The following is a 25,456-nucleotide window of genomic DNA, read 5'->3' on the forward strand; positions in this document are numbered from 1 at the left end:
ATAAAATGGGCCGCCAAGACCCATCCCAATTTATTTACTACTTATTGTACCGAAAGTGCCCTTCTTCTTCTCCCAACGCGACCGGTCCCGAATTTGTTATCCTGGTTCTCTTCTCAAATCCGACATTTCCTCTGTCGAAAACGACGATAGCCTAGTGACACCCAGGTCAGTTTTACTTCTGTGCCCTTCATGTTCTTCTATCAACTCGGTACTCAGGGAGAGTCCTTGCTTCATAGATTATTAGTGGTTAACTTGTTTTCTTTTTATTATTATTATTATTTTAATTTGCATGGGAGAAGCGTATTTATTTATCTACCCAATTTCAGTAAATGTTACTTGAATGTAATTGATGTAAGTCTTTAATTATTTTTATTTATTTTGCTTAAATTTCTTTACTTTCAGTATTCCTGGTTACCATTTTTATAAGATGGTAGTTAGGAAAATAAGAGATGTTTTGACAGGCTTTAATTTGAATAATGAACTCATCAACTTTGTACTTTGAGTGAGGCAATTTAACGAACTTTTAGCAGACTTCTCTTTCTTTGATGAATGTAAATGTAATGTTGAACTCATATTATTCAATGGTTAATAGCTTTCAAAAGCTTACATTTAATTTGTGTAATCGCTGGCTCAAAAAGAAACTGTAGAATTGCTTATATTTTCCAAGATAGTTTTTGACAAACTTACTTCATTTGCATCTTATTGCTATCTCTGAGTTATGTCTTTCTTCTGCCTATGTGCATGTTAAGGCATTGAATTCAGTGCCCTGTTTCGTTACTGAAAAACTGTTCTGTCTTTTGCTGAATACAGCTTTAATGTTTGTTGATTTTTCACCTTTTCCTCCTCTGCTACAATGTAACTCATGCTTCCTTTTTAATGAAGGTCAATGAATAGGGATGCCGATGACTTGGGCAACCTTCATGATGAGGTCGCAGATAATAGAGCTCAAACATCAGACAAATTGGACTTGAATGTAGAGCACAATTGTCGCAGCCCAAAAGTGAACCCTGTCCATACAACTCAGTCCATTCTTCCCTCGAAAGGTGAAACTAATGCAGACGGGGTACTAAAAATTGGAATAGAATTTGATTCTGATGAACATGCATACAGATTTTACAATAAATATGCTAGGTTGTTAGGTTTTAGTGTTCGAAAAGATTGGGTAAACAGGAGTAAGATACATGGTCAGGTGGTTTCTAGAAAGTTTACATGTTCTAAGGAAGGTTATAGGCGGAAAGATCAAAGAGATGTCAATGTGAAGAAGCATCGGAAGGAAACAAGAACTGGTTGCTTGGCACACATGATTATTACTCGTCAACCTAATGGTAAATATCGGGTTAGTCATTTTGAAGCAAATCACAATCATGACAACATAAACCCTAACAATGAGCAAACATTACAATTGCAAAAGGAACTATGCTTTGCTCAAGCTTCTGAAACTGATAAGCCAAACAATTCAGAGACACAAAACGCAGCCTTTGACTTGATGAGGAGAAGATTTTTGGTGCGTGAATCTCTTGATTGTCTTGCTGAGGATTATGACAATCACCTAAGATCTGAAAGGTTGAGAGATATGAAGGAGGGAGAGGCAGGTCATTTGTTGCGTTATTTTCTGAGGCAACACTTTGAAAATCCATCAGTCTTTTATGCAATACAGCTTGATATTGATGATAAGGTAAGTAACATATTTTGGGCTGATGATAATATGGTTGTGGACTATAATTATTTTGGTGATGTGGTTTGTTTGGACACAAGTTGTCGAACAAACAAAGACTTGAAGCCATTTGTACAGTTTATAGGTGTGAATCATCATAATCAAGTTGTGATCTTTGCTGCAGCACTTCTATACGATGATACTGTTGAATCACTTAAGTGGTTATTTCATACATTTTTGGAAGCAATGTCCGGGAAGAAGCCAAAGGTCATTCTAACAGATCAAGATGCTACAGTTGTTGAAGCAATCAGTTCAGTCTTACCAGAAACAAGTCACCATATATGTGTATGGCAGATGCACCGGAATGCCCTTAAACACCTTAGCTATGTACAGAAGGATGCTGAAGCTTTTGCCAATGATTTTAGAAGTTGCATTTATGACCACAAGGATGAGAATGACTTCATTCATGCTTGGGAGGCAATGCTGGAAATTTATAACCTGAAGCAAAATGAGTGGCTAAAGTGGATGTATAGAGAAAGGGAGAAATGGGCTGTGGTATATGACAGAAATACATTTTTTATTGATATGAAATGCTCACATTTAGGTGAGAGTTTATCTAACAAGTTGAGACGTCATCTCAACTCTGACCAGGACGTGCTTCAATTTTTCAAGCACTTTGAGAGGGTGGTAGATGAGCAACGCTACAAAGAAATTGAGGCTAGTGATGAGATGAGCCACTGCAAGCCAAAATTGATGGGGAATGTGATTTTGTTAAAGCATGCAAGTGAAATCTATACACCAAAGGCATTTGAAGTATTTCAGTGTGAATATGAGAAGTGTCTAAATGTTGTTGCTAATCAGTGCAGTCAAAATGGATACTTATCTGAATACAAAGTTAACACCTTTGGACAAAGTCAAGAATACACTGTTACATTTGATTCCTCTGATGATACAGTCATTTGCAGTTGTATGAAGTTTGAATATGTTGGGTTTCTTTGTAGCCATGCATTGAGAGTGCTTGATCATAGGAATATAAAGGTGGTCCCATCCCGATATATCTTAAGGAGATGGACAAAAGATGCAAGGATTGGTTGTGCACGAGAGGATAGTGATTTCATTATACAAGAAAATCCTAAGTTGGTTGCAGCAAGACGTTACAGAGATATGTGCCGTTGTATACTCAATATATCTGCCAGAGCAGCTGAATCTGATGATGCATTTCATTTTGCTTCAAGGCAACTCAATGAAATAATTGTAGGGGTGGAGAAGATCTTGACACTAAAAGCTGAGGAAGCTCAAGTTATTGCCTCAAGTAGCAGCGGTGCAAGTGCTTCTGACAGTGAAAATGCAGAGATTTTTCTGGATGGACATGCCATTGAGGATCAGGACGAGAGTAGCAGAGTGCAGAGTAAAAAGGAAAATGAGGCAGTTGTGCCACATAGACAGAAACAGAAAAATGTACCAGAGAGAGGCTCCAAGACCAAAGGAGTTCAGAACAAACGATCAAACTCACCGAACACAATTACCAGCATTTCAAGTCCGTCACCAACATATGTTTCACCTCAAGCCTCTGGCCCAGCTCCTGTTATGCGGGTAATATTCAGCTTACCGAGATAAAATAATGCTAAGAAGTAGTTATGTTCACTCAGCTTCTATGAATAGATTTATTAAATTGTTGAAAAATGCCTTGCACAGGGTTTATTCAACTTTGAAGCTAATCAGGTCGTCCAGTGCATATACCAACAGCCTAATATGGTTATGGACCAGGAGCCCAATGCTGAAATGTACCAACAACCTAACTTCTATACTGACCAACATGACTCACCGAGCCAAACCCAGTTACTCCAGGTAATATTTGTATGCTCTACATTCTGATGCATTCTGAAATCTGCTCTTTCTGTGACATACGATGACATTGTCTATGCAGGAACCTTTAATTCGCAGCACATACCAAGAGTCTGCCTCAAACAGCACCCACCTGAGGCAGGTAAACGCAACTAACTAGGGACCAAAATAATAGCCATAAGTTTGGCTGACGATTTGTTATTTTGGTGAAACTCGGTCTCTGGATGCTAATTTATCTACTGTGTTGTTACTTGTTTCCCACTTGCAGGCCATGGAACTTGACATCCAACCTCCACATTCATCTTCATTTTTGCTTTATGATCACAGATACAGAACTTCTGACACTCCATTTCTTGGGCCCAAGTAAAGGATAAGACTTGAGCATGTTCTTCTATCGTGTCAATATTTTGTTTTTGTACAGTTATGAAATGTTTAGGATTTCTTCACCTAATTGAGCTGGAGATAAGGGGCGGATTCTTCCAATCATGTTTGTAATATGTAGTTTTTGTGTGCATGTGAAAATCTATTGGGGCATGGTTACAAATTGGTATGTATTGCTCTCTCATCCCATACATTCCGATCTCTCTCCAAGAATACACGATAAGATACACCGTTTTTTGTATATAAATTGAAGTTATTAGTGCAGAATAATGCAATTCCTTCATAATTGTATTCTCCTCCTTGTTTCTTTTCTTGATAGATCGATGATCTAGAATTAATAAAGTTTCCTATGATGATATGGCTTGGATAGTTTGAATAGCTTGACATTCAATGGCTCAAGATTATTTATAGACAGCTAAAAATATGTTTTCGAAAAATAAAAACAAAAAATGTAATGTTGGGGTGTTGGCTTATCTTATCCGGTTTAAGTGTTGCACTTAATCTAACAACCTACTAATTGGCAAACATCTCAAATTATAAGAAATAAAAAACATCTTTATATTTAACTAGGAATCACAAATGATCTTACACGAGTGCCCAAAGAGCTAGGGTTAAATTTGTGAAAATGACTGTCTATCCTAGCTTTGAACTAGCATTCAAGATCTGTTTCCAGATTAAACATTCAATTTCAACAGCCGAACCAATCTATGAAATTTGAAGCTGGTCTTGATTTGCCTTTTATCTTGTCTTAACTCTTCTGATGGCAGTAATGAAGTTCGGAAGGACTTCATTGATTATGCTTCTGACAGTCTTAAACCTTCGCCAGACATTGTTGCGTGTGTATGTGTCTCTTTCTTTCTCTTCCTTTATCGGAAGGGAATAGATTTTCCAATTTGGAGAAAATAAGCCGCCGGTAGGTCAGATTTGGTGTCTATACTATACATGTAAAATTGATTAAAGCTCAAGAGTATGATGACATTCAAGTTGTGCTAACGTTGCAATAGGATTATCTGATTCCAGCACATTTCAGTTCGGTCACACCCCGTTCAACAGCACATGCGATGGCAAACCAAAGTCAGCCTTGCTCACTCAAAGAGACACTCAACCACTTTTTCAAAGGGATAATAGTTTACTGCTGTCGAGTGCGTAACAAGTAGTTGACACAAACCATATAGCATTTCCCCTGATAAAACTCATTGGACCCTCTCAATGAGACAATGATCAATGATGTAAGCCCATATGTCATCCCTGGGCTGATGTTAGGACCGTGAGATTTGAACGGAGGAATCTCCCAATTTAAACTTTTGATCTGTTAGATTTTCGTTGGCTTCCCAGGTCTTGGTTCTAATAAATGAGAGTTGGGTTTCGTAGTACTTAATGTTGAAGGGAACGACCGTGAAGACAACTGCCAAACAACCAACAGGTATCTTTTCAGTCATTAGATTTTTGTTTGTCCTGTCTTTTCAACTCTCATCTGTAAAGCCACAAGGAAAGAATTCATTTCTTATTCTATTTGTAGGTCTCAATGCACTGAAACTTGATCCAGCCCAATGCTATTTACGCAGCTGTTCCTGTTCTGACCGGAGTGCAACCTATTGCCTCGTGCACGTGTCGAGACCAAAATGCCGTGTTCTCGGCTATGCATAGCAGTAATTTTTTTAGGCATAGCTCTTTGGATTTACAACTGGAGGAACCCAAGGTGCAATGGGAAGCTCCCACCAGGTTCCATGGGTTTACCAATTGTCGGAGAGTCATTTCAGTTCTTTTCTCCCTACACCACATCCGATGTTTCCCCTTTCATCAAAAAGAGAATGGACAGGTAAAATGCAAGAGTTGACATGTATAGTTCGGCAATTTAAGCAATGGATAAATCATACTATCAATATGTCTGCTTCATTTAACAGCATCTTAATTCTAGTTGTTTAAGTTCGATCTTCAGTAAAAATAACCATAAAATGAAAAAAAAAAAAAAAACATTGATGCCCAAATCTGGAGATGTATTGAAATCACTAAACGCATCCTTTTACTTTTTCCAGGTATGGTTCGTTGTTTCGAACTAGCCTTGTTGGTCGGAAGATTGTTGTTTCCACTGATCCTGAAGTCAACCGCTTCATTTTCCAACAAGAAGGGAGATTGGTTCAAACCTGGTACATGGACAGCTTTGACGACATCGTTGGGAAGGAAAATATTCTCTCCAGTCACGGGTTTCTGCACAAGTACCTGAGAAATTTGATTTTGAACCTTTTTGGCTCTAAAAGCCTGAAAGAAAGACTTCTTTCTGAAACAGAGGAATTAACCGTCAAAAATCTGCAGTTGTGGTCTTGCGAGCCTGGAGTGGAACTGAAACAAGCCATGGCAACCGTATAACTTTGCTCCCGACTGTATTTTATTGAACTCTGCTTGCATGAAATAACAACAGAAGGCGAAAAAGGAAAAAAAGAAAACGCGAATCTATCACCAATATCTCTTTTTTAATGAAATACGATGATGCCAAAATCATGACAATTCATCCCTTTACTTACAGATGATATATAATTTTACTGTGAAGAAGCTATTTAGTTGCAATGATCCAAGGTCCGCCAAGAAGCTAAGAGCATGCTATTCAGCTTTCCTGGATGGTTTGATATCCTTTCCTCTAAACATCCCTGGAACGGCTTACTGGAAATGTTTACAGGTACCGATGCCATATATGTTTACGCAGTAACCTTAACAGAGGAAAGTCCAGATTATTAATCATTTATCTGACGATGCTGCATCTGCAATCACTTTCACTTCTAAAATAATGACAGGGACGTAACAAAGCAATGAAGGTTATAAAGAGTATGTTGGAGGAGAGGCGTGCATCACCAAAGAGACAACAGAAAGATTTTCTTGATATCGTAGTGGAAGAAATGAAGAAAGCTGAAACTATCCTATCAGAACAGACGGCTTTAGATTTACTGTTTGCTCTTCCTTTTGCTGCTTTTGAATCTGCATCCTCCGCTGTTGTATTAGCTCTTCAGTATCTTCGCAACAACCCACTAGCGCTAGCAGAATTAACCGTAAGTCTTTCAGCATTCGCTACTTATCTTTATTGACATTCTTTAAATTGATATCTCTCCTACCAGCAAGAACATGAAGCAATCTTAACTGAAAGGGAAACGAAGGATTCTGGAATCACTTGGAAAGAATATAAATCAATGACTTTTACACATATGGTGAGTTCGACTACAGTTCACTACTTTTTCTTCATTAATTTGACGTTCGTTAACAATTTTTTTTGCAAAACGTTCACAACGTTTCATCTCAGGTTATCAATGAAACTATCAGGCTGGGAAATATTGTCCCAGCAATTTTCAGGAAAGTGGTCAAAGACGTAGAAGTAAAAGGCACGTTTAAATCAACCAAACCAATTCATTTATGTTTTTGATGGTAAAATCCTATCTGCTCTTGTTATATATATGGCTTTTTTGTGTGAACTGTGGCTCGTACAGGTTATACAATTCCTGCAGGTTGGATTATTTTGGCTTGTACACCTGCTGTTCATTTGAACTCTGAAATATATGAGGATCCCCTTTCCTTCAATCCATGGCGATGGAAGGTAATTAAGTTGATTATTCGGAAAACTTTGGGACAATTCCGTTTTCCAGTCTATTTTTGGAAACTAATATACCAGTACAACAAAGCCAGGGGCGAGAACTGAATGCGGGTTCTAAATTTTTTATGGGCTTTGGGAGTGGCGTGAGACTTTGTGCTGGAGCAGAATTCGTGAAGCTGCAAATGTCTATTTTCCTTCATCATTTGGTCACAAAGTACAGGTAAGATGAATACTAATTTAAGACCTCTAAAACTGTTATTCACTATTTAATCCTTGAAGGCGAAATGAAATATTGTAAATTACTACTGATTTAGGTGGACAGTGATCAAGGAAGGAGATGCTGCTAGACAGCCCGGCCTGGTGTTTCCAGAGGGTTTCCACGTTCAAATCTCCAAGAAAAATTCCTGCCAGAATGTTGCAGAACTGTGAGAGCAGCACCTGGGAAAAGCCCAATATGTAACTAAGCCAGCCTCTGGGAAAGAACAGTAAATAAGGCAGCTTACACAGCTCAGGGCCTGTGGCTGTAACCAATGCATGAATAAATTGTTAAATAAAGGGCTCAAAGCCCCACAGCCATTTCTAAGTCCCTCGGTTCCGTGTGTTATGGAAATCCATTGTTTTCTTCCTTTTAAATAAAAAGTTTCATTGCAACCAATCACGAGTTCATGTTCCTCGTGAAGAGTCTTTGATTAAGATATACATGTTACGTCCATGTATTAAAGAATATGATTCCACTTTTTCCAACTACAAATTGACCCAAAGACGCTATTATTTGGACAAAGGTCAATAAAGCATTAAGACAGGATTCAAAGAAAAACAGAGTGATAGTCAAGGCATGGCTTGGAAGAACGCGAGGGCAAAGCAAGACTTAAGGTAGTAATGCTTATCCTAGAACTCCACGGCCACAGGTAGACTCCGTATTCGGAGGGTAATTCACCAAATAACCTGTGTTTCGCATTAAAACGCGTAGGTCCTACTCGCCAACGACCTAACACTAAACGGCCTAACTCAACAGTGAAATTTGGCCCTCCGTTAACCATCTTCAGGCTTTTTGCTTAATGATTATGCTAATCAATCCATTATACTAAAGCTTTGCTTTAAATTACCCCCTTTCCGTTTTTGTGTTGCCTAATGATGGGGTAAATTCCTACTCCCTAAGTGGGTAACTATTTCCTTTTTTTTGCTTCGTGTCAATTGTCTTGTCAAGTTTTCAATAACTCAGTTCATCTAATTTGAATTCTGCAGTTTTTTAATCTTCTTTTTGTATTGCTCTTGCGTTGCTTTCTCTCTATATTTGAATTCAAAACATGGCTAATGCTTGCCAAAAGCAATTAATGATGACAAACAAAAGTGTTTTTTTTTTCTTAAAACAGGAAACAATCATGTCTTTTCTATTTGGCGGGCGCTGTAAATAAACTCCCAGTATTTAAACTTTATTTTTAATGCTCTAATTATTTTATATTTTGTTTTTTAATACATGAATATTTATTAAGTTTACGGAAAAAAAATATTTATTAAGTTTGAATTGTTGTTAAGATATAATTTTTTTAATCCCATAAATTTTATTTTTTTCCCAAACTCTAAATCTTAAATTTTAAACTTTTATCAATTAAGTTCAACGTAATTAATCCTTTTTTAGATTTCATTGATTTCTTTTTTTCATATGTGTGATAGTTCTTAATATACTGATAATAAATATCAATTATAATTTAAGTCAAATTGTGATTAGATGAATCAAATTCTTCTATATGAAGTTTAAAAATTTTAATTTAATCTTTTGATGTAAATCATTAAAAAAAACATCCTCTGACATAGTAACATCATACACAATGGATTACACTAACAATAGTTTTGTTCTAATTTTTCTAGTTTTACATGATAAAATGTAATTCTTAGTAAGTGTTTATATTTTTACCGTATATTAGTAAATGTAATAATAACTGTTTAAATGTAAAGGGGCAAATCGACGCGCGTGTTGTACAGATATAATAGAGACGCGTATGGTTTTGAGTATTATGCGTTGTGGATCATTTGGCTACAAAATCCAAGTCTCTTCCTCTCCTCCCTCACTCGTTTCCGAACATTCTTTCCCATTCTATTCTCTCTTTTCTTTCACACCAAAAGAGGAAATGCTTATTTTCTCGTGAACCATGCCTTTCAGTGGACTTGTAGTTTACAGGCAATGAACCATGGGTCTTTTCCGGCGACTCTTCGGCGCCAAGAAGTCCGCCCAAGCCCGCCCTGATAGAGACAGGAGGCGTTGGAGCTTTGCCAGATCTTCCAATCCCACGTCTTCAAGTTCGCATCGTGATGCTCTATCTGGTTCATGCGATGACACATTGGATGCCAACAAGCACGCCATAGCAGTGGCAGCTGCCACTGCTGCTGTAGCTGAGGCTGCTCTCGCGGCAGCGCATGCAGCGGCTGAGGTTGTTAGGCTAACAAGTGGAGGTGGCGGGGCCGGTGGGAGCAACAGACGCCTCGCACAGGAGATGGCGGCTGTTAAGATGCAGTCCGCTTTTCGAGGTTATCTGGTTAGTATTTACTTTCGTTTAAGATTTTTTATTCTTCCGTGAATGCGCCCCTTCGGATTACCTTGTTTAAATTGGGGGGTTTTAGTCAATTATCGTTGACGGGGCTTTACATATTCTTCGCTAGGGAATTCTTTTTTTCCTTTACTTTTCCGGTTTTCTTTCTTCGCATTCAAAGTCGTCAAAGCAACTGGGAAAGAAAAAAAGAAAAAGTCTTTCGTTGCTAAATAAAGATAGTAAGTAATAGTCGTAGTACTTAATGTTCTTTGTTCTTTAAGCTTTAATCAGGATTCAATTTGAAACAGAGCTGTGGTTGACATTCTTTTTAGCTCTCTCCTCACCTTTCAAATTCCAAGTAGGCCAAGTAGTTCGAAAAGCTGCTTCTTCTTCCTCCCCTTCTTTTTTGAAAATTAGAATTTTAGAGCTAACGCGTTTCAAGTGTCAAGAGTGTTGTTGGGACACCTATTTGGGCAAAAGCATATGAGGTGTTCCACATTTTGTTTTCTTTAATTCCAAACAGAGACTCTTTCATTATTATTATTATTATTATTTTTACAGTATTGCTCAAGTTTTAACTGGGAATGGTCCCAAAGAAGAAGAAAGAAACAAGAACAGAAACAAGGGTGTTGTAAAGGGCCATTAAGGTGCGCCGACACTAAAAGGTCGTTGTTTCGCCATCAGGCTTTCACAAGGGACTGATTCCTTGTTATCCTCTAACCTTCTTCACTGTCGTATTTGTTAAATTTTTCTTCCCTTTTTTCAAAAACTCTCCATTTACTTCAAAATCTCATGTCGTACGTGGAAGTTTCCCACACGTGTGTTCCACTTCATTTCGAATATGTACCAGTGACGTCATATTGTGACGAAAACCAAGCTCACGAGCCTTCCACGCGTCTGCTTTCTATTTTTCTGGGTGCGTTGGTACCATGGGGAAACTGACGACGCCTGAATGGCTTAGTTTCTCACCTATCAGAAGACATGCAAATTTTTTGTACAATTTTCAGAACAAGAAAAATTAGAAAATGGTTTTTTATTTTTTTAATGAGTCCGTGAAGTGATGGGATAAGATATGAGATGACCAGAGTAAGTGTAAGCATGTGAAACTAGCACGACTTGTTTGACCCAATTCACAATTTCACATTCCTCTTTTTGCTTTCTGTCTTTCCTTTGTTGTCTCCTACTATGTTAAAAGACAAGGTGTCAAAGAGCTCAAAACACAGAGAGAAAAAAAAAAGAACAATATATTTTGAGCTGGGAAATACTACTTTGTGGACAAAATTATTCTACCCAAATGTTGTTTTGTAGAAATTTTTTGTCAAAATTGTTATCTTGCTTTATTGGGGTGGACACTAGACAGAGGGTGCATCTCTACCCTCACAAGTAGTATGCAAGTTTTACCTCGTTTTTAGTAGGCCATCATTCTGCAAGAATTTCAGTTGCAGCGAAGCTGCTGGGCCTACTTTATTCTGTAGTGAGCTGGTTAGATCATATTCTACCGGAATTGAAATAATTGTTCCAACTGGGTACGCTTTTTTTAACATCAGCTTTATGACTGAGTACTAATTTTCTTCTGAAAGTTAATTAGTTTTCGGAAAAGTTGTTAGATTTTAGTATTCCTATAGTTTACTTTTATCTCAAGTTCCGAGCTTTCTTCTGGTTTGGATAAAGAAAAGAGAGAAGAGAAAGTTTCTTTTGTATATGTCTTATGCATTGCCAGATTTGCCATGTTGGGCTACATTTTTCAAGAAAAACTGAAAAAATAGTGGCAACTAAATTGTTTATTTGTCCATTGAATTTGCCCGCCTTCCAGTGTTCCATTTTGTTGGAGGATATTTTAATTCTCAAAGGAGATGAGATGAGCATGCTAGCAATAATTAATGGACAAAGTTACTTGTGCAGATTATTAAACAATTGGGTTAAACTTTTGTAAAGCTGTAAAGACATGGTTAAATTAGTAGTACTAGTATTTATTAGTATGATCTTTAGACGTGAGAGGTTATTCTTTCTTTTCTGTTACGTCCCTCTTTTGCATTTGCTATGTAAGATAATGATTTCATCCATGGGCCTCTTGCCTGTTGAATTCATTGTGAATATGGTGTGAATCATTTTTTTTAACGGGCTAAATAACTAAAGCTATCATTAGAGACTTTAACTTCTGAAAGGACTAAAGAAATGCCAGTCTGCCCTTTTTCTTTCTTTTGTTTTTTATTTTCTTCCTGCAAAGTTCTTAGAAAGGTCATTCAATTAATTGGATTGGTATTGGATGGTTTTGGTTAGTCTCTGATGGAAATGATGCTTGATTCTTTGACTTTTTCTGGCGCTTGGTCAGGCACGGAGGGCACTAAGGGCATTGAAAGCATTGGTGAAGCTTCAAGCACTAGTGAGAGGCCACATTGTGAGAAAGCAAACAGCAGACATGCTTAGGCGGATGCAAACGTTGGTCAGACTGCAAGCTCGAGCCCGTGCCAGTCGTGCTTATGTGACAAAATCTTTTGATTCTGCCGGCAAGATGTCCCAATCACGAAATGCTGTAAGCAGACCTCTACTCTTGTTGACATTCAGATACAGTATTAATTTCTCTATTCATTAATAAACATGATTCAGAAGGTTTGTTGTCCGCTAAAAAATGGAATTTGATATTGCTTGCCATGAGCTCACATGATTCCTAATGCACTAATGGATTGAAATACTGAGGGACCAGTTGCTTTACCTACTTAAAGTTCTGATATCCTTATGGAGGATTTTGTTTTTTACTATAGTGCATTGAGTAGGGCACTGTTTAAAAGACACTGCATAATACAGGGGGTGAACTCTCCTTGTCCGCTTACTGCACCAATCAATTATTTTTGCTTCCAATTTTCGTCTCTTAAAGAAAATTTGTACACTTTTATGCACATGGCATGTCAGTGACCTAGGTCAGGCAGAAGGTTCAATCCAAGCCCCCTCTTATGACCTTATAACTTTAAGAACCTTTAGTGGTTTTGGGTTGCTATTAATCTATAATGATAAGCTGCAGATCAACTGTGGTCAAAAGGCCTACATTTTTTTTTTAAATTATTGGACAACAAAAAGACTACAGTTGTGATCAAGACAAAATTAACTGTGCTGGGCTGAATCCATAATTCAAATAGAAAGAAAAGCCACCAATTTTTAACACGTGTTTTACTGCTCTATAATGTACGGTAGGGAGGAATAATCGGTATATGAGACCTTGTTGAGAATAACTTATCTGTATGTTCATCATGCTCCTTTTTCCTGCATATATTTGCAGGTCCCTGCAAGCTCTGTAAAAGATGAATGCCAACTCCGTGCTTATAGTACTAAGTTTGATGGGCCCTCAATCCTCAAGGTATCACTTTATTGGCATTGCAGTTTCCCATTTTAGGATGCACCTATGTGGTATCCTACATGAGAAATGGTTTTGTTTTTTCAGCTTTATCCCAGATGATAGCATTCTGCATAACCTTTTAAATAGGAAATAATTTTCATCCTTGAACTTCTTGATGTTAGGATATGATTAGCTTTCACTTTTAAACGTGATTTGAAAGTCATAGGTAGTGTTCCCAAATTTGTTGAGCACGGAACCCTACACCATTAAAAATTTAAATGCACTTGGGTATAAAATTGGATCTTCAAATGATTCTTTAAGTTTGCTTCTGTCTGTGCAGAGATGTGGTTCAAATTCCAACCTGGGGGACATCATTGATCTAGAGAAAGCACGGATGGGTTCAAATTGGTTAGACCGTTGGATGGAGGAAAGTTTATGGAACAACAACAGAGATGTTCCACTTAGACATGGGCATGTTGATGATGAGAAGAGTGACAAAATCCTTGAAGTAGATACTTGGAAGCCTCACTTGAACACCCAACAAAGCAACAGGAACTTTAGGGCATCTCAGCATGGTTCAGCCTGGGATTATAACCACAGCTTTATGACGTACGACTCACCAAGAAAACTATCAGGAAAAGCTTCAAATCCCTTACCAAATCTCACTTCAGCAGAAGTTTTAGCATTAAGCTCTCTGAAATATCCTGGAGGAAAAGATGAAGCAGTTTTAAGGACCGCCGACAACAGCCCACAAGTGCTTTCTGCATCATCTAGACCTGGAAGTAGTGCTAGGAGAAGTCCTTTCACACCCGCAAGAAGTGAGTGCTCATGGGGCTATTTAAGTGGATGTTCTGGTCATCCCAATTACATGGCTAACACGGAATCATCCAGGGCCAAGTATCGGTCCCAGAGTGCCCCGAGGCAGAGGCTAGAGTTTGACAAATATGGTTCAACCAGACGAACTTTTCAGGGGTTGTGGGATTCGGGGACTAATTCAGAAAGAGATTTTCCTCAGCATGTTGACTTCAGGTACAGAGTCCATCCAGCTTCTGGTGGCTTGAATAGGCTTGGTAGTGCCAACCAAAGGGAATGATCCCTCCCCCTCCTATTTTCATTTCCTGGTGTGTGACAGCAATGCTAGAGTTGTAATTAATTTACCATCATGTTACAATCTTTGTACCTGCACGATCAATCTTAACATTATTGATATTGAAAACGGGCACAGCTTCCAAAGAAAAATATGACCCGTCATTCGCTCAACAGTTAAGATTTTCAGTTCTCGGTCCTTAAATTAGTTTGTATTTATGTAACATGGTTATACTTATATATGAACCACTTTGCTGTTCTACAAATGCTACCTCGCTTGTACTTTTAACTGTGTTGGGATCAGTTCCAACTTTCAACTCCAAATTCTCTTGAAAATAATAGCAGAAGAAAACAACAGAGTTTCAGTTCGACTTATGTGTGTATCCCACTGTGGATTCACGGAGGTTAAATCCATCCAAGCACCTGCTTTCTGTCAATGGCCTCGTTTCATCATCTGTCTTTGTCCTATCAACAGTTTGTCTGAAGCGGTTTCATAACATGGCGATATCGATGGTGAACGGACAACATTCTTTTATTATCCATAACAAAACAAAACAAACCTTGGATTCCCAGAACCAACAATCGCACAGTAACCGATACAGTTGTTGACAACGATTTGTAAAACCGGTTTCGGATCAACAGAGTGGAAATTTTCAATGATAACATGAAATCAATCTCGAGGCCCATGCAGAAAGAGCAATGAGACAAAATCAACTCACCCACAGCTTTGAATGTGATATCATGGCGTGATTGTCCTCTGATTTTCTTTTTCTTTTTTTGTTCTTGTTCATGATTTGCTTTTATTTCCAAATTTTGGTGCACATGAGTATGGTCCATGACATTGAACGGCTGTAGCACATGAATTAGATGTGAAGTAACTGCAAGTAATTTGTTCATTTCCTTGGTACCACTTTCGAGGAGAATGACACAGCTTAGTCTTCTTAGAATCATTGTGGTCTTTGACTATAGGTTATCGTCCACAATTAGTGAGGGTGAAAAGGACAGGTGACAGGTGGTAATTGGCTATTTAACTTGTTCAAATCAAGGATAAAAAAAAATGAACAATAACATATGTGGATCATCCCAATCAAGTTCAGTTCAAAAGTAGTAACAAATGCAATGGTGGTTTTACTTTTTCCGAAAAATTATCATGATTTAGATCTAATCAATCTAGTTACAAGATCATGTAATAATTGTAATCGAGTGCAAGATCAAATGAGAGTAATTAATTAGTCCTTTGTCAAATCCTTTCTTTTACACAAGCAGAATTCATATGTAGCGAAAAGAAAGTTTGTTTCTTTTATTGCTTGTGAAGTATTTTTGTCCTTCTATCTGTAGCTGAAGGCAGCTTCTTATTTGATCCTCCATACGTCTCTTCATTAGAGCCACCTTGCATCCCCTGTAATTCCCATTCATGGAATGCTGCAGAACAACCAATCATGTCAAATAGAGGTAACTAAGAACTTAAAATAAGGGCACGCTCGCCAAGTAATGACCTAAGCCATAAATAAACAGCATTTATCAAAAAGAGCATGATCATTGACCCTTATCACAAGTCTGTAAGGATGCATGATGCATGCATTTTCTGCCATGCATATCTGTATGTGCATGTGTGCCTACATGCCTATGATTTTTAGGGAGAGATTGGAGGATATACAAGTTGCAATCCGTGTTAGGATCAATGGTGAAGCCCAGTGCGACTCCACAAAAGCCTGGCAAAGTAGCAATAGCGGTGGAATTAGGATTGTAAGTGGTAATGAGCCCCATCAAGCACCCACAAACGGATTTCCTATTATCGGTGGAGTCAGCGATCAAGTTCAGGTTCATCACAGCATCACAACATGGTGAACCCGGGTAGGGGTCGGGTGATCCATAGGTAATGAAGGCGGAGCAGGTTGAGAGTAGCCCTGTCACAGTGGTGCAGTCCACTGCAGCAGCTGTTGAGATGGCCCATGAAAGCAACATCAACACACCTATCATTATTCCGTGACCCCCCATTTCAATTTATTTTATCAAAGTTATGTTAGTTTGGAGTTTGGACCTTATCCTACTAGCCTACTAGATGAGTTTGGCTTCTGGGAAAAAAAAATCCATGTAAAATTTATAGCGCTGATTTAACTTGGGTTGGTGTGCAATTGGTATGCAATGAAAAACGTGTGGAGGTTCACGACGGTTGAATGAGTATCTGCCAAAGTGCCCATGCGGCAGACCATACTGGCCAGTAGGGCATCTTACTTCGAATGAGTTGGCCCAAGAACTGCGTGCCCTGCTAAAGTTAAGGTGGACCGCACTGCGCTTACCCCAAAACCGTAGAAAATCCGCTTTACATGTCAGTTTTAAAAATAGTGCGACCCTGAGCCATGAAAAAACTACGGTGTTGTTGGTTATCACGTCAGTTAACACACTGCAGGTTTCCGGTTTGAATCAAGGCGATGCCATTTATCATAGTTTTATTTTATGTGGCCCTGATGTCAAAGACAAGTAAGAATAGCCAATCACAGGAGCCGTTACGGACGCCATTAAAAGAGCAAGGCGTCGTGGTGGTGTGGGTTATCACGTCAGTCTAACACACTGAAGGGCTCCGGTTTGACTCCGGGTGACGCCATTTATAATAGTTTTTTTTACCTTAAGATCACATGACCATGACCCGTTTACAGACGGGATGAAAGTGATTGCCTTGTAAATTTTTTGGCATGATATGCTTGAAAAGGAATAATTTTGCTCTGTTCTTCTCTTTTCTTTGTTTGTAAGAAAGGCTTCATCATGTACATAAAATAATTCTGTCAAGAGATGTAAAACCAACAATCATAGCAGTGTTCTGATGTCTAAAGAAAGGAAAATACAGAAAACACAGCACTTCACACCCCTAAGCTATAACTATGCATTTACAAATTGTATGTAGAAAAAGAAATCTCCAGACAAAGTGAAGCTTATCCAGTGCTAGTTTTCATTGCAATTCCATCTAGAGGTGGGGACACAGCTCAGATAGTGACACCAATGGCAATGATCATTTCCATTTTCTCCACGAAAGAGCATTACCAATGCAACAGTGAATCTGACATTTTAGCAAGAATAGAAAGCAATTGAGTCAGTGTGTTGGCCATTGCAGAAACATGGAATTTGATACGACTTCTGTATAAATAATACAACAAAATTTTCCAGTTTCTTCCTGATCTAAAGATATAAAGAAAACCATCTCATGCCATGGAAACAAGTAACCATTGACAGGGAACATAAACCAAAGACTGTCTTCTAAGTTATCTCGGGTTGTCATTGATATGGAAGGATAAATCCATGCCCCACTACCTCAATATGCACCACCATTATAAATGAAAGATGAGAAGGAGCATTAACGGTCATAGAAAAGTGAAAAATCTCCATTCTGTTTGCCTTTTTCATAACAAGAAAATGAATCTATGACCTGGCAAGTCGTTTCAGAATTTAAGAAAATTATTCCATACCAAATTTTCATAATACCCATGATTTTGTAGATAAAAGTGCCATTCAAATCATTATGATCACCAAGATACGATCATCTTAAAATGATATGGATTAAGGATAACAAAAATCAATTATTTGACGCATAAATGGTTACTTACCCTACAACCAACAGCACCACAGAAACCAACCACAGGACATATTGGTAAGGCCTGTACTTGGATTTCAGACGAGTACCAGCCGGAAGATTCCGACGCTCTAACCACCCACACTGAGGACGAGGTAGAAGAACAAAGCCAAGGAGGAACCCAGTCAAAAACCCACCAATATGTGCAAAATTATCAACATGTGGCAAAATTCCTATTGCAAGGTTAATGGCAATGACGACCAGAAGAGTTAGCAGAGCTGCAGCCTGTGGAATATTAAGAAGGGGAGTAAGCAAAACAAAGAGCCATTAATAAGACCATTAAAATTATTAAATTGATAAAAGCAATGTTTGTGATGCAGCCTGGTAATATGCTAAAATATTACAATGGTTAACATTGTGATAATATATGCTACAAGATTCTATGATCAAGGAAAAAGAATGTTTAATATTGTTCACCTTGTTTGTGTATATGGTCCAGTTTGTAATTAGTTCAGAAAGCATTGCGCCAAGAAGTCCAAAAAGAGCACCAGAGGCACCAACAGAGATGCTGTTTTGGATAAATAGAGAGGAGAGAACACTTCCACCAAATCCTGACAAGAGATAAAGAATTCCAATTCGCACTGCCACATTTTAAAAACAAATATCAGATCATCTCAATAGCTGAAATTCTAATTGACAGACAGTTTAAGGGGAGAAAAAGAAAGCAAGAAGCTAAAAATAAACCACAGCAATTCAGTTCAATATGTTACATACAGAGTATGAACAAGCCTTAAGATAAACTTTCACAAACAGAAGGAGAAACGCACCAAACCCAAACTGCTGTTCAAGGCGTATACCAATGAAGACCAGGCTCAGCATGTTTGCAAGAAGATGAATAACGCCAGCATGCAGCCAGATGCAAGTTACAAGCCTCCATCCTTGATGCTTAAGCACAACTTTGTTCCACGCAAGAGCTCCCAACTTCTTCAATCTGCCAACGTAACAAAATTTCTTCATTCTTTTTAAATAATAAAAAAATAGAAAAGAAAAGCGTAGAACGCTTAAAACTCACAAGTTCTGATAACCAAACTCAACCAACAACGGACACTGGGTGATAGTTTAGATTTGAAATTCATAAAAATAAAGCATTTCAACTGATCCAACAAAAGTTTTACATTCAAAATCACTAATCAGTAAAAAAAGAAAACCTCATATAACATGAATATACAGGATTTTCATATGAAATCCCTAATTCAAAAACAGAACAAAAATTAGGTCTGGAGAGCCCAAAATAAAAATGGAAATACACTGGCAAATGTGTTTTCATCATATGAGAACCTTACAACAGATTACAGAAATTCTAATTCCAGAAACTGATAAATGAAAAATCCATGGAAACCAGAGACCTAGTATCTCAAATCCATGCCAAGCAATGAGAAAAATAAATTTCAACAACTTATTAAAGCAAAAAATATATAGTATATTGAATCCGATAGAATATTATGAATTGAAAGAAGAAAGCAATTTCTGCTAAGTTCTTCCTCCAGCAACCCAATTTAATGCCTTGACAACCCCAGTAGAAAAATGATCAAAGAGAAACCATAGTTAGGAAATAGGCCAAGAAATGCTCCAAAATCGCCCCAAAGATCAACCAAATTCAGAGTTCAAACGCAACCAGAAACACGTGTTCCAAAAATTAAATCCAATAAAAGAAAAGGGACTAACCACATAAGAACATAAGAGGAATAAAAGGAATAAGTAATTTACGTAGAAGAAGAGGGACCAAAAAGTGGGTTCTCTCTCAAAGGCTCAAAAGAAAACCGACCAAGAAACCTCGCCACACACTTGCCGACAAGCCTCGTATGCCTTTGCTTGGGACAATTGTTGACATACATAACGACAACAAAAACAGCAATATTAGCCACCACGAACATAGGTACCAGCCACGATGTCCATTGCGTCTCCGTATCCTCTATCATGTAAGTTAATGAAGATGAATAGCCGCTGCTTGTAGCATTACTGTTATTGCGGTTTCTCTTCACCACTCCTCCCCTGCTCTCTATGTCGTCCCCTGGCATTTTCACTGTCTTCCCCAAACCAAACAAAAAAGAAACCTGTTTGTGGTTCTCCTTGCTTCTTCTATCCTGAACCTTTTGCCTGATTATTTGTTTCTTGAAAAGATAGGATTTTGATGGAGTTGGTGAGGGGTTTAAAGAGAAGTTAAGTTCTATGGTGAAGACAGTGGGACACTGTATTTTTCTTTTCTTTTGCTTTCAGGTTTCTAACTGCCGCAGTTCGCAAGGAAATCGGGTACCTAAGACCGTGGGTCCTGTACGAGAAGACCCTTCATTGATTGCCACGTAAGTAGCGTAAAGTTTGGTCGTTTACAAGAAGAAAGGTTATTGGTTTTAGGTCTTCGCTGGAGTGGGGGCGTGGGAGCATGGGATACGGGCTCTACTTACGTGCACTGGCTTTGCCAGTTACCCCAAACTTCAGTTTCGCGGTTACTTATACTGACACGCGGTTGTTTTAAATAGTGGCTGTCTCCGCCCTGTCTGCTGCTGCTTCAGGCCAAGATAATAGGACTAACAAAATGGCAAAAACGTTTTTCTGTTTTGTACAGTACACTTAACCAAAAGGGCAAAAAGAAAATTCTGGTTAATCGAAAGAACAACGAGGGAGAAAGGGTTGGGATCCAGTTTGACTGTTTGAATTCATGATTTAACACCTGCCTATCATGAAACTGACCACCAAGCTAGCAGGTTTTTAGGCTGCTAAGAGAATTTCAGCTATGTAATTTTCGGGAAGGAACACTCGATGTAAGGTTTGGGTAACTTGTATTTGAACTGTCATAATGGAAAATGCAATCCTATCTATTCCTAACACGAAGTCGTATAAGATATAGCTTTCAAGCTTTATCAAGATTAATATCACCAATTAGTTGTTCACTTTGATAGTTTCTTAGAACTTCTTGTCAATGGATAAATATGTTGGAGATGAATATTGAATGGTAAGTTCACAATCACTTATCGGATTTGTTGTTGTGTAACCATAGACCATAGATAGGTCTTTCTTTCTTTCTTTTCATTTGTACCTATCTTCTACGTTTGGATTAGCGATTGATTGCCCAGTCGGTGTCTATGTTGTTTTTAAACAATTACTTATCTTTATTTCCCATGAAAGTTATCTTTGCACCTACCTATCATTATCTCTAATTAATGATGCAACAAAATTTATATAAAACATATAAAAAATTCTAAATAATTTTCAAAAGCTAAATCTATGTTTGTCCTGAGTGTTTGATCATGCTGACCAGTTCATTCCTAATCCATCTGGGTGCATCTCATCGATGTAGTATCTTCAAGAAATCAGATTAAGAAAAGCAGCAAAGGTAAAAGCAGAGAATATTCTATTAAAAAGGTAAAAAGGGTAGAAATATTCTCATTCCATTTCAAAAAGCTTAAGCTCCTATATCTATTAGGCTGAGCGGCTTTGCCAAGCCTGAATGCCCTGTAATTCTTCTTGTTTCCGGTGTTAGACAGAATGGGATCACAATTATCTCAAGCAAGCATATTTCCATTTATCTAACCAATCAAATTATTTGTTGCTTCACTTTGTAGGGAGTGTATCGACGACTAGAAACTTCTGGGTGAGTTTATAAGAATCTTTTTATTATTAATTTGATGTGCAATAGAGGAATATGATGCTTTTTGTTGTTTCACATTAATTTTTTTTATTCCCCACCGCATTGTTGTCTTCATGGCTGCTTCTTTCAAGTTATATAAGCGAGAGAATGCCTTTTTGCCTTTTAGTTGTCTTTCCTTGACTCATCAGATTTCTGTCCTGGACTCTGAATCACTATCAACGAAATTACAGCAGTGTTTCGTGTTTAAAACAAAAGAAATCGTAATTATAAATCGAGATTGAAGTTCAACACACAAAGCCATACAACATTTGAACCTAAAACTCATCATGTACAAAACTCACAGTTTACCTATTTTGTCACTCCAGCGTTCGTGCTGACCAGCCTGGCCTGCACGGTTAGAACAATCCAGTGTTTCCTTCCTAGCTAGAAAATTAGCAAATCTAGAATGAGGAAAGAAAATTTGTGGTGCCAGCCCTGCCTGCCAGGGCAAATTCCCAACAGTAGAAGCAAAGCATTAAAAATGAAAGCATGTTCTTGAAGTAGATATCATTTCACATTTTTTATTCTACGAAGTTGGGTTGGCAGTATCAAAACTTTCATGCAAGGAATCAGGAATAAAGTGGCAATCGACGACAACGACATCAAAGCTTGTAGAACTTACAAGATTAATAGCGACAGCATGGTGGAGCTTGTAAGTATGCTGTTGATGCACGTGTACGCCTGTTGACTCATGATTCTTGTCTAGTACTAGTTGTAGTTTTTTCTTCCCAGTTGTCGGTAGATTTTGTTGGCTGGGCGAAGACAGAGTTGAAACGGTTGTGCTACGTGTAACTTGCAAGCCACTCTCCGCTCTTGACCTGTGGCAATCATAGTTCATCGCATTCTTACTCCTTCAGGAACGTCATCTAGGCTTGGCTTGGCCCCAAGCACCCAACTCATTGAGCTCTTCTCATTGAAGTTACAGTATTTTCTTCTTTTTTTAAGTTTACGAAACGAGAGTAGCAACGCTTACTATAAAATCAAATGAAATGATAAAATTTATCAAGAGGAACGTATGGATCATTTACTTCATGTTTGAATTCTGTACCAAAAGAAATAACTAATGCTTGAATTTGGCCATTATTATCACCAACTGTCAGGGTAGGCATGCCCCGGTATGTGCATACCAAGATCATACCCACAGGCCACAAGCGAATGTGGTACTTGGAATGGGGCAATTTCCCTTCAAGACCTAACATCAAGACCCTTTCACCAAAATTTGCCATCGAGTCCTGACATCCTTATCAAGCCTCCAATTGGCTCCACCACGTTCAGGCTAGCATGTGCAGGAAACAAGGAACCTAATGTTCATGGTTCCTTGGTCAGTAATGCAAACAAGTTCCAACAATCCCAATTCCGCAACAACTTATAGGCAGAAACAACAAACCTAACAAGGTAACTAGACGCCTTAAAAAGAGATGCGCTGATAAGAAAGAAAAGGAGCGTATATGACTTGAAGATTCTTCTCGATTCCATAGCAATTCGCTCTTTGACCTCAGGACCACACAAAAGGCATTGATGACGAAGCAAATATTTTCCAGCTTTTCAAACAGTGCCTCATTTAGGTAACCAACTCGTGAGCAATTGGAACTTAAAAAAAAATCCAGAAAATATGAAAGATCCAAAAGGATCTACACTCCCTTTCATTTCTCCATTTGCAACCACAACCATAAATCATGAACCAATAAATTTGCTCAGTGCAAGCTAATAAAAAATCCAGGGCAGAAAATTTCAATATTAAACAATACAAAATTGCTGAGAACTTCTATTACACCAGGAGTAAAAGTTTCAGCGCTTTCCACCACCACCACCAAGCTTGGGGCCTTTTGGTGCAGCACCCTTGGGCAAACTACCTTTACTTTGAGTCTTTTGTTGCTTCGACATTAGCTCAGCCTTTTTAGCCTTCTTTTCATCCTTAGTTTTCTTGATCCTCTCTTTAATTTCACTGCAGATGAGATCATGTGATTAGGAAAGAAACTTCTAATGCCAATTATAATTCCATTACAATGTAATTGCAACAACATAGTAAACATACCGTAGAGCAGCTTCCCGTGCAGCATCTCGCACTTCAGGTTTCTCAGTTCTTCTCTTCTGAATTACCTCTAGTGTGGCACCAACAATGGACCTCGAGTAGGGCCTTTTTGTGGTGCGACGCCTCTTCTTAACTGCCTCTGCAGCAATGTCCTGAAGACGTTGGCAACCGAAGATGAAGATTAGTCATTAAGAAATACCTAGAGTTCTCCTCTCTGTTAAAGAAGAAGAGGGCTTATATACTCACCTTCTTATGCTGCTTTCTGTACATTGCTGTCCAGGTAAGTTTCGATGGCTTGAGACGGTTGTGGAAGTACCTCTTGCATTTGGAGTTGGCAAAGAGGAAGACCTTAATGGAAGAATAATGATTTTGAATTTTATTAAAGGGATCAGTAAAATTAACGCAGGAAACAAAAAACAAATACTAAAACAAAACCGCACTTCAATGAAACCAAGTAATCAGCATCACTGCAGCTTACCTGAGAATCTGAGCGAACAAATCTGATACCCTTACCAGGGTATATCTTGGCCCCACTGAAGCGGCATAGTTCAGTCCTGCAATCCCAAAATTTACCAATTACAGTATTAATCTCTGTAGAACTCTAAGATCACAAGGATATATCCATTCTATGAAGCTAAAAAATAATACTACAAAAATTATTGACATGAAAACTAAAAGTAACACCACTAAGGAAACAAAATGATATCAATCTAAACTATGCTCTTCATGCAATTTCATAAACCATAACAATCATTCAAACTAATTCACATATTAAACATTCAACTACAGCTAAACAATCATTCAAACATATTACCCTTTACACCAAATTAAACATATTACATAACTATTGAAGCAGAAACTTTAACATCAATGCTCAATCAAAGCATAAGATTTGATGTAAAATACTATTACTAAGCAAACATAATTAAATCAAACAATGTGTTACAACGAGTAAAATTGGTTTTTTTTTAATGCGCATTACGTTTATATTTGTCTAGGTGTTCAATCTAATCTTCCAACCTTACGAAGAATCAACTCGGGTAAGAAACAGCCATTAGATCAAAAGGGCACCAAATGAAATGGTTAAGAAGATGTCATTACGAAACAAAAAATAAATCTTGGCCAAAAAAAGAAAAGACAACAAATAATAAAGAAGTTGCGAAGAAACGAACTTGAGAACCATGGCGGCGGCCGCTGCTCTGACGAAGTTGTTCTTGCGGGATGAAAGAAAAAGAACCCTATCTCTCAACTTTCATCTCCCATTTATAGTTGGCCTCTGGACTAGTTGAGCCCGGCCCAATATTGAGAACATGTCTGACCAAAACCTGAAGATGTATATATCTGGGCCTCAGTAGGCCCATCTAAGCATAATTTAATAAGTGAGATGAGTAAAAGAAAGGTACGGCCCAGCAAAAAATAACTATCACTGCTCAAACCCAAATTGATAGGGAAATGCTTGTATCGTGGATTTATATTAGAGGTGACCAAAACTAAATTAAATTAATTATTTATTCAAATTAAATGTGATTTAGGTAAAATGATTTAATCTAATTGGTCCATTGGATCAATTAGTCCAAAATATTTAATTTAATTGATCTTTTGGCCGGTTTTCAGTTTTAAAATTTTTGAACTAATCTATCCAAAAAACTAAACTAATTTTTTTAGATATATTAACATATATAAGATTTTTTATATATATTAAAAAGTTCATAGTAAACTTAATTAATAATATACTTAAAATTTATTAATTTATTATACGTACGTATACAAAT

At 37.8% G+C, this 25,456-nt stretch overlaps 6 protein-coding genes across 8 annotated transcripts; 3 read left to right on the forward strand and 3 right to left on the reverse strand.

Annotated features, from left to right (window-relative positions):
• Positions 1-34: 34 nt before the first annotated feature.
• LOC18605511 (protein FAR1-RELATED SEQUENCE 5-like) lies at positions 35-4,166 on the forward strand. Of its 2 annotated transcripts, none has more exons than XM_018117397.2 (5): positions 35-165; positions 883-3,247; positions 3,350-3,502; positions 3,582-3,641; positions 3,768-4,166. In XM_018117397.2, exons 2-5 carry the CDS (start codon positions 887-889, stop codon positions 3,864-3,866), a joined length of 2,673 nt encoding a protein of 890 aa, XP_017972886.2. In that variant the 5' UTR covers positions 35-165; positions 883-886; the 3' UTR covers positions 3,867-4,166. The 2 variants fall into 2 exon arrangements, with proteins under 2 accessions (XP_017972886.2, XP_088661121.1); XM_088804995.1 differs by having other exon boundaries at positions 3,582-3,637.
• Positions 4,167-5,182: 1,016 nt separating this feature from the next.
• LOC18605512 (cytochrome P450 87A3-like) lies at positions 5,183-8,112 on the forward strand. Of its 2 annotated transcripts, none has more exons than XM_018117494.2 (10): positions 5,183-5,303; positions 5,400-5,699; positions 5,917-6,241; positions 6,405-6,554; positions 6,670-6,921; positions 6,988-7,077; positions 7,170-7,248; positions 7,354-7,460; positions 7,550-7,677; positions 7,772-8,112. In XM_018117494.2, the coding sequence occupies exons 2-10, from the start codon at positions 5,503-5,505 to the stop codon at positions 7,884-7,886; spliced, it is 1,443 nt and encodes a 480-aa protein (XP_017972983.2). In that variant the 5' UTR covers positions 5,183-5,303; positions 5,400-5,502; the 3' UTR covers positions 7,887-8,112. The 2 variants fall into 2 exon arrangements, with proteins under 2 accessions (XP_017972983.2, XP_007038615.3); XM_007038553.3 differs by having other exon boundaries at positions 5,446-5,699.
• A 1,397-nt stretch (positions 8,113-9,509) lies between these two features.
• Positions 9,510-14,576, forward strand: IQD24 (IQ-domain 24). Its single transcript, XM_007038554.3, has 4 exons — positions 9,510-9,991; positions 12,318-12,518; positions 13,260-13,337; positions 13,657-14,576. The coding sequence occupies exons 1-4, from the start codon at positions 9,647-9,649 to the stop codon at positions 14,407-14,409; spliced, it is 1,377 nt and encodes a 458-aa protein (XP_007038616.3). The 5' UTR covers positions 9,510-9,646; the 3' UTR covers positions 14,410-14,576.
• Positions 14,577-15,702: 1,126 nt separating this feature from the next.
• LOC18605514 (Bifunctional inhibitor/lipid-transfer protein/seed storage 2S albumin superfamily protein) lies at positions 15,703-16,409 on the reverse strand. Its single transcript, XM_088804622.1, has 2 exons — positions 15,947-16,409; positions 15,703-15,824 (listed from the first exon to the last, which is right to left on the reverse strand). The coding sequence occupies exons 1-2, from the start codon at positions 16,398-16,400 to the stop codon at positions 15,703-15,705; spliced, it is 576 nt and encodes a 191-aa protein (XP_088660748.1). The 5' UTR covers positions 16,401-16,409.
• A 771-nt stretch (positions 16,410-17,180) lies between these two features.
• Positions 17,181-20,748, reverse strand: RBL3 (RHOMBOID-like protein 3). The gene is made up of 5 exons (XM_007038556.3): positions 19,735-20,748; positions 18,795-18,958; positions 18,445-18,608; positions 18,002-18,252; positions 17,181-17,457 (listed from the first exon to the last, which is right to left on the reverse strand). The coding sequence occupies exons 1-5, from the start codon at positions 20,043-20,045 to the stop codon at positions 17,343-17,345; spliced, it is 1,005 nt and encodes a 334-aa protein (XP_007038618.3). The 5' UTR covers positions 20,046-20,748; the 3' UTR covers positions 17,181-17,342.
• A 2,515-nt stretch (positions 20,749-23,263) lies between these two features.
• Positions 23,264-24,976, reverse strand: LOC18605517 (large ribosomal subunit protein eL24-like). The gene is made up of 5 exons (XM_007038558.3): positions 24,857-24,976; positions 24,163-24,238; positions 23,931-24,032; positions 23,688-23,836; positions 23,264-23,597 (listed from the first exon to the last, which is right to left on the reverse strand). The coding sequence occupies exons 1-5, from the start codon at positions 24,865-24,867 to the stop codon at positions 23,441-23,443; spliced, it is 495 nt and encodes a 164-aa protein (XP_007038620.3). The 5' UTR covers positions 24,868-24,976; the 3' UTR covers positions 23,264-23,440.
• Positions 24,977-25,456: the final 480 nt, after the last annotated feature.

Source organism: Theobroma cacao, chromosome 3, assembly GCF_053813885.1.
Source record: "Theobroma cacao isolate CCN51 chromosome 3, ASM5381388v1, whole genome shotgun sequence".
NCBI classification, from domain to species: domain Eukaryota; kingdom Viridiplantae; phylum Streptophyta; class Magnoliopsida; order Malvales; family Malvaceae; genus Theobroma; species Theobroma cacao.

What these genes read in the sequence shown, in the direction of transcription:
- LOC18605511 (XM_088804995.1), top strand. Translation starts at nt 887, where the DNA reads ATGAATAGGGATGCCGATGACTTGGGCAACCTTCATGATGAGGTCGCA. An exon ending in GCCAAACCCAGTTACTCCAG is followed by an intron (nt 3,503 to 3,581) that starts GTAATATTTGTA and finishes TTGTCTATGCAG; the next exon opens with GAACCTTTAATTCGCAGCAC. An exon ending in TCAAACAGCACCCACCTGAG is followed by an intron (nt 3,638 to 3,767) that starts GCAGGTAAACGC and finishes TCCCACTTGCAG; the next exon opens with GCCATGGAACTTGACATCCA.
- LOC18605512 (XM_018117494.2), top strand. Translation starts at nt 5,503, where the DNA reads ATGCCGTGTTCTCGGCTATGCATAGCAGTAATTTTTTTAGGCATAGCT. An exon ending in ATCAAAAAGAGAATGGACAG is followed by an intron (nt 5,700 to 5,916) that starts GTAAAATGCAAG and finishes TACTTTTTCCAG; the next exon opens with GTATGGTTCGTTGTTTCGAA. An exon ending in TAGCGCTAGCAGAATTAACC is followed by an intron (nt 6,922 to 6,987) that starts GTAAGTCTTTCA and finishes CTCTCCTACCAG; the next exon opens with CAAGAACATGAAGCAATCTT.
- IQD24 (XM_007038554.3), top strand. Translation starts at nt 9,647, where the DNA reads ATGGGTCTTTTCCGGCGACTCTTCGGCGCCAAGAAGTCCGCCCAAGCC. An exon ending in CCGCTTTTCGAGGTTATCTG is followed by an intron (nt 9,992 to 12,317) that starts GTTAGTATTTAC and finishes GCGCTTGGTCAG; the next exon opens with GCACGGAGGGCACTAAGGGC. An exon ending in ATGGGCCCTCAATCCTCAAG is followed by an intron (nt 13,338 to 13,656) that starts GTATCACTTTAT and finishes CTGTCTGTGCAG; the next exon opens with AGATGTGGTTCAAATTCCAA.
- LOC18605514 (XM_088804622.1), bottom strand. Translation starts at nt 16,400, where the DNA reads ATGGGGGGTCACGGAATAATGATAGGTGTGTTGATGTTGCTTTCATGG. An exon ending in CTTACAGACTTGTGATAAGG is followed by an intron (nt 15,825 to 15,946) that starts GTCAATGATCAT and finishes GTTGTTCTGCAG; the next exon opens with CATTCCATGAATGGGAATTA.
- RBL3 (XM_007038556.3), bottom strand. Translation starts at nt 20,045, where the DNA reads ATGCCAGGGGACGACATAGAGAGCAGGGGAGGAGTGGTGAAGAGAAAC. An exon ending in TTTGGTCCCTCTTCTTCTAC is followed by an intron (nt 18,959 to 19,734) that starts GTAAATTACTTA and finishes TTACGTTGGCAG; the next exon opens with ATTGAAGAAGTTGGGAGCTC. An exon ending in GGACCATATACACAAACAAG is followed by an intron (nt 18,253 to 18,444) that starts GTGAACAATATT and finishes AATATTCCACAG; the next exon opens with GCTGCAGCTCTGCTAACTCT.
- LOC18605517 (XM_007038558.3), bottom strand. An exon ending in ACAGAAAGCAGCATAAGAAG is followed by an intron (nt 23,837 to 23,930) that starts GTGAGTATATAA and finishes CAACGTCTTCAG; the next exon opens with GACATTGCTGCAGAGGCAGT. An exon ending in GCACGGGAAGCTGCTCTACG is followed by an intron (nt 23,598 to 23,687) that starts GTATGTTTACTA and finishes TCTCATCTGCAG; the next exon opens with TGAAATTAAAGAGAGGATCA.